General features: G+C 43.6%; 1 protein-coding gene and 1 long non-coding RNA gene across 4 annotated transcripts in view; one reads left to right on the top strand and one right to left on the bottom strand.

The window, feature by feature from the left end:
* Window positions 1-543: 543 nt before the first annotated feature.
* On the bottom strand, window positions 544-1,422 carry LOC118362689 (uncharacterized). Its single transcript, XR_004821252.2, has 3 exons — window positions 1,226-1,422; window positions 807-939; window positions 544-648 (listed from the first exon to the last, which is right to left on the bottom strand). It is a non-coding gene; the product is annotated as an uncharacterized LOC118362689 (long non-coding RNA).
* Window positions 626-17,351, top strand: part of ttc7b (tetratricopeptide repeat domain 7B) — a 64,196-nt gene continuing 47,470 nt past the window's right edge. For all 3 annotated transcript variants that reach the window (XM_035743228.2, XM_035743227.2, XM_052486411.1), the window contains exons 1-4: window positions 626-775; window positions 4,703-4,857; window positions 5,535-5,703; window positions 13,856-13,989. In XM_035743228.2, coding sequence (XP_035599121.1) covers window positions 655-775; window positions 4,703-4,857; window positions 5,535-5,703; window positions 13,856-13,989 — 579 coding nt within the window. In that variant the 5' untranslated portion in view covers window positions 626-654. The remainder of the gene's footprint in view (window positions 776-4,702; window positions 4,858-5,534; window positions 5,704-13,855; window positions 13,990-17,351) is intronic.

The raw sequence follows: 17,351 nt of genomic DNA, 5'->3' as shown, positions 1-17,351 counted from the left end.
CCTAAACCATAGAGAGCTGGAGTAGTAGCTGGAGTAATTTGAAGATTCAAATAGATAAAGGTTCTAGCAATACCATCACCATCTACCACAGCCAGTTTCTTCTACCTAAACAGCCAAGTGTTATTATTCATATGACTTGGGTTAGAAAGCTTTTTTACTTGCCCAGACTCTACTGCCAAGAATAAGCTCACTATTTTAAATGTGAATTGTAGGGCACCAATGTGAATGTTGGTGTGAAAATAATTAACTGTTTTGTTCTTAAAACTGACATGGAAGGGATATGTTTGGGAGCAAGATTTCAGCATGTAGTCAGTAGTCTGTTATTGTCCTAAAGCCTTTTGGGATAAAGTATCAATATGAATGTGTGGTATTAAAGTATTTATATTCCATCATGACTGCCTGGTTGCACATTGTAAACATTAGAACAGTTGGCTAAACAAAACAAACATGGTGATATAATACATAGCTATGAATATGTCCTTACATGCGTTTTTGAAAATGGCAATAAAACCTGAATAAAAACATTGACAGTTCAACATCTGACAGATGTGAGTGACAGCTACCGGGGGTGTCGCTGTTTCCATTCCAACCCGTACCGCAGCTGATGATTCGTGGCTGTCGTGTTTTGGTCTCTGCTAACGCCGGAGTCTGAAGATGACAGCGAGAAAGTCTGGGTCACGACTCGAGACCGAGATAGAACGGTGCCGTTCGGAAGGGCAATGGGACAAGATACCAGAGCTTGTACGGCAGCTGTCTGCTAAACTAATATCAAACGGTAAGAAATATGTCTGCGATTCGTGATTTACTTTTGCTCTGCGGTTCATTCAGGGTTTTGGGGCCTGGACAGGGAGCAGAATCCAAGGGCTTTCTTAACCACGTCAACGTGAATGCAATTTCCATTGCGAGTCGGTTCCAGCTAGCCAGCCATTTCTAGGTCATCTGTAAAAACGAAATAATTATCTTTGAACACCGTAATGGTTTATAACTATTTAGCGAAAACACCAAAGCTCATTTGAGTGTGCATACGCGCTCACTTCCTATTTCTTGTTTTGACAGTTTTCTATAATTTAAGGCAGGGCTAGCCAGCCTAGCTACCACCGTGTGCCTAGCTAAACTTGTCTTGGGCAGAGAGTATTCCCGGCGCTATGCATACTGGTTGAACGTTTTCACCCAGGAAAATGTTCTAAAATATTTTACTGAGCTAGCTTAACGTTAGCTGTCTTACCAGTTGCATAAGGTAGGCTCCATAAATATAGTTTAATAATCTAACGTTACTTGTACTCCTGGCTGCATAGCAATAACATCGGGCGACTAACTACTTAATGAAATGAACAAAAACTAAATTGAAATCTTTGAGCAGTGAGTATCCCTCAAGGAGGTGAGAAATATTTGCGGTCTTTGCAGATTTGGGTTCCGTTGGTGTTTGTTGGTCGTCACTAGTTACCCCAGCCACAAAGATATGAACCTGCCGATTCCTAAAATGTATCATCTTAAAATCTCATTTGAAACCTTAACCACACTGCTAACCTTGTGCCTAACCCAAAACGAAGACTAAAAAGCACGTTTCTGCTTTCATAGATTTTACGAAATAGACCATTTCTACTTTGTGGCTGTAGTAACTAGTGGAAAACCTGTAAGCAGGAAGTCACTGAGATGGTATGATGATGTCATATTGCTGACTTCACCTTGAAATATCTAATTTTGGAATTAATGTATGTTTGTTGATGTAAACTGACAGGCATATCTATGTCAGTCAGACCAGAGGGTCACACTCTCCTGTCATGCATAATGGGCCAGTTAAAATCGTAACAAACTGGATTAGCCAACAAGTCCCCTTAAAAGTGTGGCATTGAGGGGTTGAATAACACTCATACTACTAATCTTGTACAAACCTAGGCCTATAATCTTCTTCTAGTCTTAAAAACATTGCACCACACCAGGCTTCTCAATGTGTAGTGAGTTGTCTTTTTGCATCAAGGAGAATGAGAGAGTTCGCCTGCCCAGTTCCAACCAGCAGTTTTGGTACTCCCTATTTAGAGCTCACCAACTTGTAGTCCTAATAACCGGAAATGAGTTACTTCTGGTTCGTTAAGCCATTCCCATGGGAAAATAACAGGGTTTTAGGATCAACGGCGAAAATAATGTCTGAGGTTAACACAGGCTTAAGAGATCTTATACGTTTTGTTCTTTGCTATAGTATCAGTCAGTTAACATGATATTCATGAATGAAGCCTTTATGTGCTTAGTTTTTAAAATTTGATTACATTACAATAAATGCTTCATAATTCACAAAAAGTGAGGTTTGCTGATGAAAGTGATCTCGTAGAACAAAACGTGTAAGATCTCCTAAACCTGGGTTCAACACAGACCTTATTTTCGGCATTTATCCCAAAACCGTACAAAAACTGCATTCATTTCCCGTTTGGCTTTGTCCAACGAACCATGGCGAAGTTAGTGCCTACAAAAAGACGCCATTACTATTTCTCTCCCTTTGCTCTTATCCCTGAGTCATTCCACCTCAAAAAGGACAAGCGAGAGGATTTCGACACCCACCATCTTAAGTCATTTCTGTAGTTAAAAAACGGATAAGATTAGCGTTCCTGAAACATATTATTTTGTTGAAATATAATTTGATCTCTAAGAAATGAAACTAATTGATTGCCCCCAAATTGGCCATTTTAATATATAGGATTCATATAATCTTCAATAAGTATAGGACCTAACATCCAATTTGGACCATAATTCCTCCTAATAATGAAGTAGCCTAGTGGTTAGAGCGTTGGGCCCGTAACCGAAAGGTTGCTGGATTGAATCCCGAGCTGACAAGGTAAAAATCTGGCGTTCTGCCCTTGAGCAATGCGGTTAACCCACTGTTCCCCTGGCACCGAAGACATGGATGTCAATTTAAGGCAGCCCCTCGTACCTCTCTGATTGAGAGGGGTTGGGTTAAATGCGGAAGACCCATATCAATTGAAGGCATTCAGTTGTACAACTGACTAGGTACCCCCCTTTCCCCGTAAGACATGAGGAATTCAATAAAATTATCAAAACCCACTGACCCCCACGACAATCCTACACCAAGAACCTATATACAGTTTCAGTTTTCTATGTCTGACAAGTAGTATGGAGATGCTGATTGTAGTATTGCTTCTTCATTTTTTTGTAATTTATTCCCTGTGAATCGAGTGATGGGTTTTTTCCCTGTTCAGAGAAATTAGCCATTGAAGTCGCTTGCACTATTTACTATAGTGTGAAAGTACTGCGTTATGCCCACTAGATGCCACTGTTCATGCTACTGCCACCACATCCATTTTACTGGTCTCTTGTGTTTATTAAATGGATCATAACATTTTCTTTGCAACTGGGTAGAAAACCAATAGCTTTTGCTGACGATGAAAATAAATTGTATGGTCATCCTCACAATTCAAGCCAGTCCGCCCTGAAAGCAATTCAGTTTGTCCTTCTCTTAGGCTTAATTTATGTCCAGGAAACGACCCCTCTGTGTGTGGTTTATTCCGTTAAAAACAATTGATCTGGATAAGTTAGACCATTCCTTGCATACAAGCAAACCATTAGGCTATAGTTCTAATGGTAGCAATGTTATGGTCTCTAATGGTCTTCAAATAGTGAAAGTCCCAAACACACACTGTATAGCAGGGATCATCAACTAGATTCAGCCGGTGGACAATTATATATATTTTGAGTAGATGGTTAGGGAGCCAGAACATAATTACAGAAAATGTGTAGACTCAGACTGCAAATTGAACGCAAGAAGACCAAACAGAATATTTGACTAAAACGTAATCATTTCAAACCTTGCTTACATTTGTATACAGTCACATATATCTCTGTATTATGTGTGGCAATGCTTTGGAACAGAGGTCCTAAATTAAAACCACTTGGAGCTGATTTTCTGGTGTTTTTACAACAAAACAATTGAAATAATGGCTTTGGGCTGGGTTTAATGGTAAATGTCACTAATCACACTACAAATATAGCTGTTTTCTTATTGAGTATCATGTTACTGCCATGCAATGTTTTCTAATTGTATTATTTTATGAGGGTTGTCACAACATTTTAGTCACCCTAAGGTGGCTTTTGACCATTTTACTCAATGATAAGAATATGTTTGGTCCAAATTGGATGTTGGGTACTGTATTTGTTGAATATTATGTGAAGCTATCAATTAAAAGGGACCGTTTGGGTGAAATCAATTAGCTTGATTTCTCAGAGATCAAATTAGATTTTTGAACAATCTGCGATGGTGGGTGTCATGGCTTGCTGAAATTATGACCCCCCCCCATAAACTTTTCTGAATACTGATGCTATAGTAATGTACAGATTGTTTGAGATTCTGCATATTAGTCAGGGTTGACTGATCTGTCTTTACTGTGATATATTATTGGCACATGATGTGTGTTGTCATTCCACCTATGAATCTGGTAGTTAGCCTAGTTGGTAAGAAATCAGTGGCTTGTTCTAGGTCATATTCATTAGTGAACATTATAGAAAAACATAGCAAACTTTTTGCGCTGGAAAACAAAAACACGTTTGTTATTGGACAAGGTCAGGAAGTCCTTCCCGGTTTCAATCCATTTCCTTACATTTGGTGCATATTGAATCCAAGACCCTGTTGAACTGGGAGGGTAGTCTGTTACATGTTATGAAGCATACTGGAGGTGTAGTCTAAACTGTGTTTCAGATGACCTGGGGGAGCTGCTGCTGGGGGAGGCCAAGCTCCAGCAGTACATCAAGGAGAACCCCATCAAGCAGGGGGCCAGCCCCAGGGGCCCAAGACCCAGGCTAGTGGAGGTCCACAAACACCTGACCGCTGCCCTGGACCGAGGGAACCTCAAGGTAGTTGATGTAACACAGTAGACTTCACCTATGACCATTATATTAGTATACATCATCTGTCTACTTTTCAGTCTAGTTCAGTCTTGTAATAGTGTTGTAACAGTCTAGTTTAGTCTTGTAATAGTGTTATAACAGTCTAGTTTAGTCTTGTAATAGTGTTATAACAGTGTAGTGCAGTCTTTAATGCTGAGCGATTAGTGCTTTTTGAGGTCTGTTTCGGTTTGATTATTAAAAAGTAATCACGGTTTTCCATTTTGGTTTAGATTATTTGGATTGAATGATTTAACAACACAGAATAAAACAATTATTAAAGGTCCTGTGATGGTAGTGACTGCCCATTACTGCTTGTCACTTAATAACCATCATTTATTCACATAACTTGAATAAGATATTTTATTTGACGACTTTCTCATTTCATTCCAAGTCATTGTCTAATCGCTATTGAGGTCCTGCCTATGCTGCCTGACAAAATCAAAGTAAATAAGGCATACATTTATGACTGATGAATACCAACTATCGATCACTCAGATCATGTATTTTACCTCGCGAAGCAACAGCTGCTCTATATCCACGATTGCGCATTCTTCTCTTTTCTGAAGCGTGTACATTTAGCTACACGTCTTTGTCTGCAGGAGAAAACAACACTATCTGTCTCTTCTCTTTCCTTTCGTGCCCAGCCGGACTACATGCAAGAGGCCAGCATGTTAATGGCCAAGCTGTCCTACGTGGAGGGAGACTACAGTGAAGCCATCAACCAGTATGGCAAAGTGACCCTGGACGAGCTGGCGCTGGTGGGAGCCCCTGTCTACCGTCTCTCCATGATCGCCGAGGCATACGCTACCAAAGGTAAGAGCCTTGGGTACCAATTGTAGTATGCCTTCACATTACACCAGTCCGGGTTTTTTCAGGCTAAAAAAGAGGCATAAGGTGGAGGGTGTGATCAAACCTCTGGGTGGCCCGCCACAAAATACCCTGTGCATGAAGAACCCTGCAAGTATTTCCCAAATCAAAGTCTAGACACATATTTTTGTTTCAAGGCGACGTATGAAGTATGGTTTGGGAAGCTGCATAAACAGTGTTACCCGTTAATACATGGTGTAGCCAGCCAAATAAAAAAACGAGCCAGCCAGGAAGTTCCGGGCTGGGGGGGTCCGTTTTTGTTGTTGTTGCAGAATGTACTCTATTTTGATGGCCTCTGGTACATTCTAATGCCTTGATTCCGTCCGAAATACACAGGTGACTTACTGAATACTTTAACGACTTTACTTCACAGATTGGTAAAATTAGTTGTGGTATTGAGTAGAAAGGCTTTACAATAACAATTACTGAAAATGTATGAATTCAGTGTGTTAGTTGTTTTGGATATCGTTTAGACTTATATGATCAGGACTATTTTCTAAGTAAAATAACCTTTTTTTTAACATTTCAATCTGTCTTCTCTTGAGATTAAAGTCTTTTTTACAGCGTTACCACAAAATATGAATTGCCACTGATGTTTGTTCCTCAAATTATGTATTTTATGGTCTCTGCTGCTGTGGACACAGGAAAACCAATGTAATTTGCTTGAACTATCCCTTAGAGTTTAGCCTGTCAATCAATCACTGTGGGCGGGATTGTCAGGGGAGGGGGCAGTATGTTTGTGAGTCACAGCGTTTCAGACCTGTCAATCAATCACTGTGGGTGGGATTTTGGCGGAAGGAAGGCTGTAGATTAGTAATCTATTTATAAATATTAGTGTTATCTTTCAATTTAGTTTATTGTGGCAAAGACCTAAGAAAAAAGGTAAGTAAACATGGATTCCCTGTTGAGAAATAATATAGAATTGCAGTAAATTAGTTACCCCTGCCAGATTGTGCAACCCCAATTCTAGTTAAATAAAGGTTAAAAAATATATATATATATATGTCAGGTACCCAAGAATAAACATACAGGTATGATTTGAAGAATGAAGCAGGTGTTAAACATGGGCTTTGCTACTCAGAAAGCAGCAGTTGACTACTCCATTGTCAACACTTTAATAAAATCAGAAGCCTATATCAACATCTATAATACCATATAAGTTTCATGCCATTAGCTTTTATAAGCTTCAATCTGTATTCTTGTATCATATTTTGGACCAGAATGAGGCTCTCTCTCCACTACCTATTGTTCCTGCAGTGAGGATTCAACATCTTCATCAAATGTTTTCATTATTTATCGGCAGATAGTGACCAAAAAGCAGTAATAGCCTACCAGTATTCAAATTAGTGTGCCAAATGAATGGCTCTCTCACCGATGCAATTTGGTTCCATTCACCCAAGAAGAGCCGAACAACCCATCACTCGTCTACACTGACGAGTCACTTTAGCGGACACTGGCAAGTCTCGACATGGTCTTTGAATCCTAGGAAAATACAAACAACATCTTTTTAGTTTACTTGTCCCGACACGATACAATAGACATATAACTACGTTGTATGATTTATGAAGAGCAAAGGGATATAGGAGATGGACTTTATTCAGTTCGTTCGTCACCTCTTAGAAACGAGTCAACACAAGCAACAGTAAATAGCCTATGCACCCCGAATCCGTGGTTGTCTGTAGGCCTTTGAAACACGCAAAAGAAAATAAATGAATGTGCCACAAAACAATAATGAAGTGGATTTCCACTCATTGCCAGTTGCTTGTAAATTCACTCACCAGGAGTCAATGAAGCAACATGCGCTCCTTCTGTGAAAATAAAATTGACTGTAGCCCCACCACAGTGCACAAAAATAACACCGGTATTGAGAGGCAGGACCAACAACAGACTGACAAACCAGCAGTGTTTCTCTCTCATCGCTTGCTTTGTGACTGACAGGCGCCTGTCCTATCAATATACTGTATAACTAGAAGATGCGTATTGTTCATTCTAGTGGGAGAAGGCTATACAGACTTTTCTGACTAGCAATGTAATGTAAACTTTTTTAAATGAAAAGTGGAAGAAGGAGCCGGCTGACAATTAGTCTATCAGCTGATTAGCTGACCTCCAGCGCTTATGGAAAACACTGCATAACCCGAGTTTCTATTCAACCGCCAAGCCTCAGCTCGATCTCAACTCTGCTTCAGTGCTTTACTCTACTTTACACATTCCATTCCAGTCATTTTGGTGACCAGCTTGATAGGAAGTGTCATCTGTCAATTCCCAAGGACGTTGAGCCTAATCTGAAACCAAGGCTGAGGACAGGAACAAGCACAAGACGACCTCCGCGGAGTCATCAAATGAGTAAAAGGACAATCCAGGAATAAGGTAGAATCCTATTACACAGGCTTCCGACCCCCGCAGCATGTGGCAGAGCTACAGTCCGTTACAGATTACAGAAGAAGACCCAGCTGTGATCTGCCCAATGATGCTTCTCTCCAAGACAAACTCAATGCATTTTGTTTTGCACGCTTCGACAATAGCAACATCTTGTCGGGTGTGAGGGCCGCCACCGACCCCTTAGGATTGGGTAATCTTGCGCTCCGAGGCTGTTGTGAGTAAGGTCTTTAATCAGGTTAACATCTACAAGGCTGCGAGGCCCGGCGGTGTTCCAGGTAGTGTTCTCAGAGCATGTGAGAACAGCTGGCAGGCATATTCACTATAATTTTCAACCTCTCCTTGTCCCAGTCTGTAACCCCCACATGTTTTAAAATGACCACCATCATTCCTGTTCCCAAGTACTCTTAAGGCTTCATGCCACAATGACTACTGCCTTGTAGCACTCACATTTGTGATCATGAAGTGCTTTTAGAGGCTGGTTATGCCACACCTCAACTCCATCATCCCAGACCCACTCCAATTTGCATACCGCCTCAACAGATCCAAAGATGACTCAATCTCAATTGCACTCCACACTGCCCTCACCCACTTAGATAAGAGGAATTCCTATGAACAGCATTTTCACATTGACTACAGCTTAGCGTTCAACACCATTGTCCCCTCCAAGCCCGTCACCAAGCTTAGGGTCCTGTACTCCCGGTTCACCCACGACTGCGTAACCACGCACAACTTCAACAGACGTCATCAAGTTTGCTGACGACACGTCGGTGGTAGGCCTGATCCCTGGCGATGAGACAACCTACAGGGAGGAGGTCAATGACCTGGCAGTGTGGTGTCGGAACAACAACCTCTCCCTCAACGTCAGTAAGACCAAGGAGCTTCTTGTTCCTCGGTGTCCAAATCACAAAGGACTTAAAATGGTACACACGCATACAGTTGTGAAGAAGTCGCGACCGCCCCTTTTCTCTCTCAGGAGGTTGAGAAGGTTTGGCATGGGCCCTCAAACTCTCAAAAAGTTCTACAGCTGTACCATCGAGAGCATCTTGACTGGCTGCATCACTGCTTGGTATGGTAATGGCACCGCCCTCGATCGCATGGTGCTACAGAGGGTGATGCGGACAACCCAGTACATCACAGGGGCCGAGCTCCCTGCCATCCAGGACCTCTATATCAGGCGTGTGAAAGGAAGGGCAGGGAAATCGTTAGACTCCAGCTGCCCAAGCCATAAACTGTTCTCTCTGCTTCCAGTGCATCAAGTCTGACACCAACAGGATCCTGAACAGCTTATATCCCCAAGTCATAAGACTGCTAAATAGCTAACAAAATGGCTACAAGGACTCTAAGAGTTGCCCCTTGTATTTAATATGCACACTCGCATGGCCCAACACACTCGTGCGCGCTTTCACTTCAACACACACACAAAAACACTCACTCCATAATTTGCTTACACACACATAATATGCACATACATTTATACTGACTCTACACACACGCACACCCACTCACATACAATCACCATATATGCCGCTGCTACTCTACATATTGTACACTACATGACCAAAAGTATGTGGAACATCTCATTTCAAAATCATGGTTATTAATATGGAGTTGGTCACCCCTTTCCTGCTATAACAGCAACCATTCTTCTGGGAAAGCTTTCCACTAGATGTTGGAACATTGCTGCGGGGATGCTTCCTTTCAGTCACAAGAGCATTAGTGAGGACGGGCACTGATGTTGGGCGACTAGGCCTGGCTCGAGGTCGGTGTTCCAATTTATCCCAAAGGTGTTCGATGGGATTGAAGTCAGGGCTCTGTGCAAGCCAGTCAACTTCTTCCACGCCGATCTCGACAAACCATTTCTGTATGGACCTCGCTTTGTGCACTGGGGCATTGTCATGCTGAAACAGAAAAGGGCTTTCCCCAAACTGTTGCCGTATAGTTGGAAGCACAGAATCATCTAGAATGTCATTGTATGCTGTAGTGTTAAAATGTCCCTTCACTGGAACTAAGTGGGCCAGCCCGAACCATGAGAAACAACCCCAGACCATTATTCCTCCTCAACCTAACTTTACAGTTGGCACAATGCATTGGGGCAGATAGCGTTCTCCTGGCATCTGCCAAACCCAGATTCGTCAGACTGCCAGATGGTGAAGTGTGATTCATCACTCAAGGGAATGCGTTTCCACTGCTCCAGAGTCCAATGCGGCGAGCTTTACACCACTCCAGCCGATGCTTGGCGTTGTGCATGGTGATCTTAGGTTTGTGTGTGGCTGCGAGGCCATGGAAACCCATTTCATGAAGCTCCTGACGAACAGTTATTGTGCTGACGTTTCCAGAGGCAGTTTGGAACTCGGTAGTGAGTGTTGCAATAGAAGACAGACAATTTTTATGCGCTTCTGTGAGCTTGTGTGGGCTACTACTTCGCTGCTGAGCCGTTATTGCTCCTAGACGTTTTCACTTCATAATAAAAGCACTTATAGTTGACCAGGGCAGACATTTGACGAATGGAATCCTTGTTGGAATCCTATCACGGTGCCACGTTGAAAGTCACTGAGCACTTCAGTAAGGCCATTCTACTGCCAATGTTTGTCTATGGAGATTGCATGGCTGTATACTCGATTTTATACACTTGTCAGCAATGGGTGTGCCTGAAATAGACAAATCCACTAATTGAAGCGGTGTGCACATACTTTTGAATATATAGTGTATTTTCTGATACCTAGTCACCTTACCCCTTTACATATTTACCTCTATTACTCCAGTATGCCTGCACATTGTACATATGGTACATACAAACAGTCAGTTCCAAAAGTATTGGGACAGTGACATATTTTTTGTTTTCTGGCTCTGTACTACAATAACAGGGTAGGTAGGTTAGCATTTTATATCATACCCCCAAAACATGCTTACCTCTCACAATAACAGGGGAGGTTAGCATTTTATATCATACCCCCAATACATGCTAACCTCTCACCATTACAATAACAGGGGAGGTTAGTGTTTTATATCATACCCTCAAGACATGCTAACCTCTCACCATTACAATAACAGGGGAGGTTAGCATTTTGGGGTGGTATGATATCTAACTTTCTCTCTCCTCATTATTCACGATTTGTTCAGGATGATCTGTAACAATGCTAGCGTCCACATTAATGTAGTAGTGTTTAGAAACATTATGTTCTTATTCATAATAAAAGTGACTCCATAATGACAATACATTATTTACCATTAATTGTTATTGGGCACAAAATAGTCTGAAACACAACCAAAACAAACAGCAAATGTGTAGAGTCACAAGTCATTGCATGTGATGAATATGGGACCAAACACTTCCTTTTTTAATACACCTATTAGTGAACACATTTGTAGTTCCACAATGTTATTGATTACTGCATTGTTAGGTTTGGAGCTGTTGAGAAAGGCATTTCACTGTACTTGTGCCTGTGACATTAAAACGTTCAACGTAATATGTGGTGCTGAATCCCTCTTCATCTCCTGTCATTGAGAAAGTGCTGAGGCTGGGGTGACTGTATTAGCTAGCTCTGCTGGTCTGGCCAGTCCGAGTCAGGACTCGCGGCTTGACCTCGTATCCCCTGCAATATGTTGTTTGGCCATGTGGTGGCGGTAGAGGTTCACTGTTGTGGCGAGAGGAGTCCTCCGCTCTAATGCAAACACGCACACCATACATACCGCACACTCTCGCTCTCTCAATTTCTAATGCAGAGCACAGTGAATGTGTCAGCCAGGACTGCAGAGCTTTGATCAGAGTTCTGACAGACCAGCAGCGTTACGTTGGCTGTGAGCTGAGAGAAGAAGCACTGCCGTAGTGTGGAGCCTCAGCCTGTCCACCTCAATACAGCAGCCTAGTGTGCACACACACACACACACACACACACACCTGTCCCCCTCTATACATACACCAACATACCCTAGGGTTTACACAGACCATCCAACGATGCAAGCCAAGCAGTCGCCCATACACCACATCATCGGAGTTCATTAGTCAGTTGTGTTACTTTGTCTGGACCAGCCATTTTGTTTGTCCGATGGGGGTTAATGGGAAGACTTTAGTGCTGTAAAAATTTTATGAGCGTCCTAATCGAGAGGGGAGGAGGGGCTCAGGCCGGGCCTGTTTAGAGCAACACAGGAGCCCATTAGGCTGTTAAAGTGCCACAGTGGAATGAATAAGTTATGTGTGGCACGGCAGCAGAGCCCCACAACGACAAGAGGATCCACAGTCTTTAACCCACCCACCCGCACCACCACAAGGGTATATCTTTATAAGGCAAAGACAGGCCTGGCTGCTGACGCCCCTCTGCTGCTGTCTTTCTGTCTGTCTCTCTCAATCGCTCTCTCTCTCTCTCCCTTGCCAGAGTGGGTGATCGAGCATTTTCATCTTTCCATCTCTCTGTCTCTGCCGGCTCTCCTGTTTTTATCTACGTATACCTCTCTCTCCATCTCCCTCTCTGCCTCCATTTATCGCTCTCTCAACACACAGCCGTATTCATGTTCCAGTCATGTCCTATAATGAGAAGACGTCTGCACCTCTATGGTACTGGAGGTTTCAGGGTGTGTAAAGCAATCATGGGGAGTTGATGGATGAACCGTTTGGCTTGTATTGTTTGGACCCTGTTAGTGAATGGCTCTATTTGAGCGCCACACGGTTGCCGTAGTCTTGTGTAATTCCAGAGACGAGAGCTATTTATAATTAATTAGTTATTAAGGCTATCATCTATTATTAATGTTTGTTTTAAAAGGGGGCTTCGGAAACTGCAGCTTGGATTTCATAACAATGAGGTGTGTGTAGCCACAATGGAAGTGTTGCTTTCCTCCATATTATCTCATTACATACAGAATGGTCTGGTGATTGACAGAGACACGGCCCAATCTACCCAGAGGTCAGACAGGGATACTCTTCCCGTACCAAAGAGTATCCTTTTAGGGCCCCAATTTATTTATTTTCCTTACCACGTGAGTATACAAATAAAACTCTGCCTATAGCGAGGGGCCCAGGCTACAACAAAGCCCCAGTTTTTTTGTTTCCTTGCAGGTTACAAAATCAGGGAAACCACATGAGAGAAAATAGTGAGAGCCTTAATTTGTGAAACCAAGATAAGCAGCAGCCAGAAGTGGAAGATGATTGTTGTCCCAATGTCCTCTAGAAGAAAGGAAGGGGACTGTTATAAAATAAATCTGTCTCAGGTATCTCCTTCAGTCCTTGGCTGATGTGAGGTGTCCTTTACTCAGATCCCATACACTGGCTCCTGGAAGCCCCAGTCAGCCCCAGGGCCAGACAGAGCAGGACGGTGAGACACTTCCATTGCTCCTAGAGGCCCCAGACAGAGCAGAGCAACGAGACACTTCCATTGCCACCTAACCCTGAGTTTCTGGTTGCTCCTCCAGACGTCTGTCAGGCTAGTGCGTTGTCCTCTGAGCGTGTGATAAAACATTCAGGGGCTCTCTGCTGGCTGTCTGGGAGCCTTGATCACCTACTGATTCATATTGCAGCAGGGGCCCAGCCCAGGTGTGTCACTTTTTCCGTGGCTGAGGACGGGCTTGAAGTGGCCAGAGAGGAGAGATGAGTGTACACTACGCACGCACACAAGTGCACACAAATACACACACACTAAAGCTTCAGCATGAACTTTAACCCTTGGTAGGCTGCATTGTGGCCACAATGTGTGTACAGTATACAGCATAATGAACTTCCTCTCTCTAGGTCTGTGTCTAGAGAAAGTCCCGGCTGCGTCTCCGTCCCTGTCCAATCGTAACGTGGACAAAGACCAAGAAGTGATTACCTGCTATGAGAAGTCTGGAGACATCGCCCTGCTCTACCTACAGGAAGTAGAGAAGGTAACCTAGCAACCGGCTGACATTGGCTTTACTTCTGGATGTGTTGACAGGAGGGAGAAGCTGGAGATGCTCTAATAATTTTGACCAAACCAAATCATTTTTAGGGGATCTAGGCTAATACTAACAAAATAACCAACCCTCTTTTAAAATTACAGTTAAGTTGCAATACAAAATACCAAGACCAGCCACCAGCAACTTAATTAGTGGGGCGGCAGGTAGCCTAATGGTTAGAGCGTTAGACTAGTAACTTGAAGGTTGCAAGATCAAATCCCCGAGCTGACAAGGTGAACATCTGTCATTCTTCCCCTGAACAAGGCAGTTAACCCACTGTTCCTAGGCCTTCATTGTAAATAAGAATTAGTTAAACAAAGGTCAAATAAAAAATGAATGTTCTCGAATAGTTTCTGTTTGACCTTTTTAATGAATAGCTATCCATTATTGTTGTCCTCAATAAGCTGATTGCACATGGCTGTAATTAATTAATTAATTAATTGATTGGATTTATATTGGGCTTTTTCAGTCCTCAAAGCGGCAACCATTTTGTGCCAGAACACTCACCACACATCCACTAATGTTTGGGAGTTGGATCTGCCTGTGTACTATTGCAGTAGGCCTATACTCCATCTGTAGTGCTGGTGTCTGTAGTATTAGTACCGTAGTGGTGGACGGGGACCAGGGCCACCAGGCAGGCAGGTCCTGGAGTAGCTACAGTCTCCAGCAGCATCGACAGACTGCCCCATGGTTTGATGATCTTGTTTTCTGACCTTGGCTGCTGTTTTAATCAGCAACTTTTTTCTCCACTCTGATTTGTTCTGCCAACATGTTTTTACATTTACATTACATTTAAGTCATTTAGCAGACGCTCTTATCCAGAGCGACTTACAAATTGGTGCATTCACCTTATGACATCCAGTGGAACAGCCACTTTACAATAGTGCATCTAAATCTTAAAGGGGGGAGAAGGATTACTTATCCTATCCTAGGTATTCCTTAAAGAGGTGGGGTTTCAGGTGTCTCCGGAAGGTGGTGATTGACTCCGCTGTCCTGGCGTCGTGAGGGAGTTTGTTCCACCATTGGGGGCCAGAGCAGCGAACAGTTTTGACTGGGCTGAGCGGGAACTGTACTTCCTCAGTGGTAGGGAGGCGAGCAGGCCAGAGGTGGATGAACGCAGTGCCCTTGTTTGGGTGTAGGGCCTGATCAGAGCCTGGAGGTACTGAGGTGCCGTTCCCCTCACAGCTCCGTAGGCAAGCACCATGGTCTTGTAGCGGATGCGAGCTTCAACTGGAAGCCAGTGGAGAGAGCGGAGGAGCGGGGTGACGTGAGAGAACTTGGGAAGGTTGAACACCAGAGTGGATGAGTTGTAGGGGTTTAATGGCACAGGCAGGGAGCCCAGCCAACAGCGAGTTGCAGTAATCCAGACGGGAGATGACAAGTGCCTGGATTAGGACCTGCGCCGTTTCCTGTGTGAGGCAGTGTCGTACTCTGCGGATGTTGTAGAGCATGAACCTACAGGAACGGGCCACCGCCTTGATGTTAGTTGGATCACGCCAAGGTTCTTAGCGCTCTGGGAGGAGGACACAATGGAGTTGTCAACCGTGATGGCGAGATCATGGAACGGGCAGTCCTTCCCCGGGAGGAAGAGCAGCTCCGTCTTGCCGAGGTTCAGCTTGAGGTGGTGATCCGTCATCCACACTGATATGTCTGCCAGAGATGCGATTCGCCACCTGGTCATCAGAAGGGGGAAAGGAGAAGATTAATTGTGTGTCGTCTGCATAGCAATGATAGGAGAGACCATGTGAGGTTATGACAGAGCCAAGTGACTTGGTGTATAGCGAGAATAGGAGAGGGCCTAGAACAGAGCCCTGGGGGACACCAGTGGTGAGAGCGCGTGGTGAGGAGACAGATTCTCGCCACGCCACCTGGTAGGAGCGACCTGTCAGGTAGGACGCAATCCAAGCGTGGGCCGCGCCGGAGATGCCCAACTCAACTTTTTCCCCTACAGTTGTTTTCTCTCTTTCTGGGTGCTGTTTTATATATATATATATATTTATTTTTTTTAATTTAGAGGATGGCTTTAATATTAATATTAGCTTTAATATTACAGATTTGTGCTTCCATCAATGTAATTGTCTGCATCATTTCCAGTCCCCTGTATATGGGAAATGAAGCAGACAATGCTCTGGTTCTTCTTCTCTGTCTCTCTTTCTCGCTCTTGCTCCCCCATATTCTGGCTTGTCACAGATAAAATAGTTTGTCACATTTTGCGGAGTCATCACTTGCCATTGACTACAATGCATTATGAAAATGTGTCTAAAGCTTGGTGAAAACGCTCCAAAACAATCCCAAACAAACTCATATTACATCAGAATCTCATTCTGAATGATGTCCACTGTGCCATAAATCCATGTATGAATGATGCTGTTTACAAAAACAAGATGCAAATATGAAATTCTTTCTAAACATTGAGTGCCAAGACATTCAGAATGGGATTCTTAATGGCAAGTGATGACTCGACAAAATGTGACAACTGAGTCTTCTCTAACAAAATATTTAAAAAAAACATGATGGCCTGTGTCCTTAGTTGACTCATTTGGCCCATTTTGGGCTCATGGTGTCATTTTAGTGACCAAGCCTCTGGATAGAGCTGTGTTGTTGCTCCAAAATGTCATGAAACTGTATCGGCTATTTGAATTCAATATTGAAACTCTAATCTAGTGGCATCGATTCACTCCCCCAAATAGACCCCCCCTCCCCCTCTGCCTCCCTGTAACTGAACCAGCAGCTGATTCCATACAGCATGCAGAGAGACACTGGTACAACACCCAGGAGATGAATAGGGCAACAGGCCCTAGATAAACACCTGGCTGTAGTGCTATCTATCACTCCTCCTCATCTCCACAGAACCAGGCTAGTGCCGCTTTGTTCTGCTCTACTCTGTTCTTTTGGCTTACATAAGGCCAGGCTGCTCTGAGCGCTCTGTCTGTCCTGTCTGTCTGTCCTGTCTGTCTGTCCTGTCTGTCTGTCCTGTCTGTCTGTCCTGTCTGTCCTGTCTGTCTGTCTCTGTGTGTCTGTCTCTGTGTGTCTGTCTCTGTGTGTCTCTGTCTGTGTGTCTCTGTCTGTGTGTCTCTGTGTGTCTCTCTCTCTTTCTCTCTGTGTCTCTCTCTCTCTTTCTCTCTGTGTGTGTGTCTCTCGCTCTCGCTCTCGCTCTCTCAAGGTACTGTGAGGACACTAGCTACCTGCTGCTGGATGAAATGATTTCATCTGTTTGACAGACAGGGATGAGAGAAGAGTTGGAACACAATGGGGCCCGTCTGGTTGGACTGATGGAGAGAAAATAGGGAGAGGACAGGGATAGGAGGGGG

The sequence above is a fragment of the Oncorhynchus keta genome, chromosome 29 (genome assembly GCF_023373465.1).
Source record: "Oncorhynchus keta strain PuntledgeMale-10-30-2019 chromosome 29, Oket_V2, whole genome shotgun sequence".
Lineage (NCBI taxonomy): Eukaryota > Metazoa > Chordata > Actinopteri > Salmoniformes > Salmonidae > Oncorhynchus > Oncorhynchus keta.
This window is presented reverse-complemented; position numbering and strand designations above follow the sequence as displayed.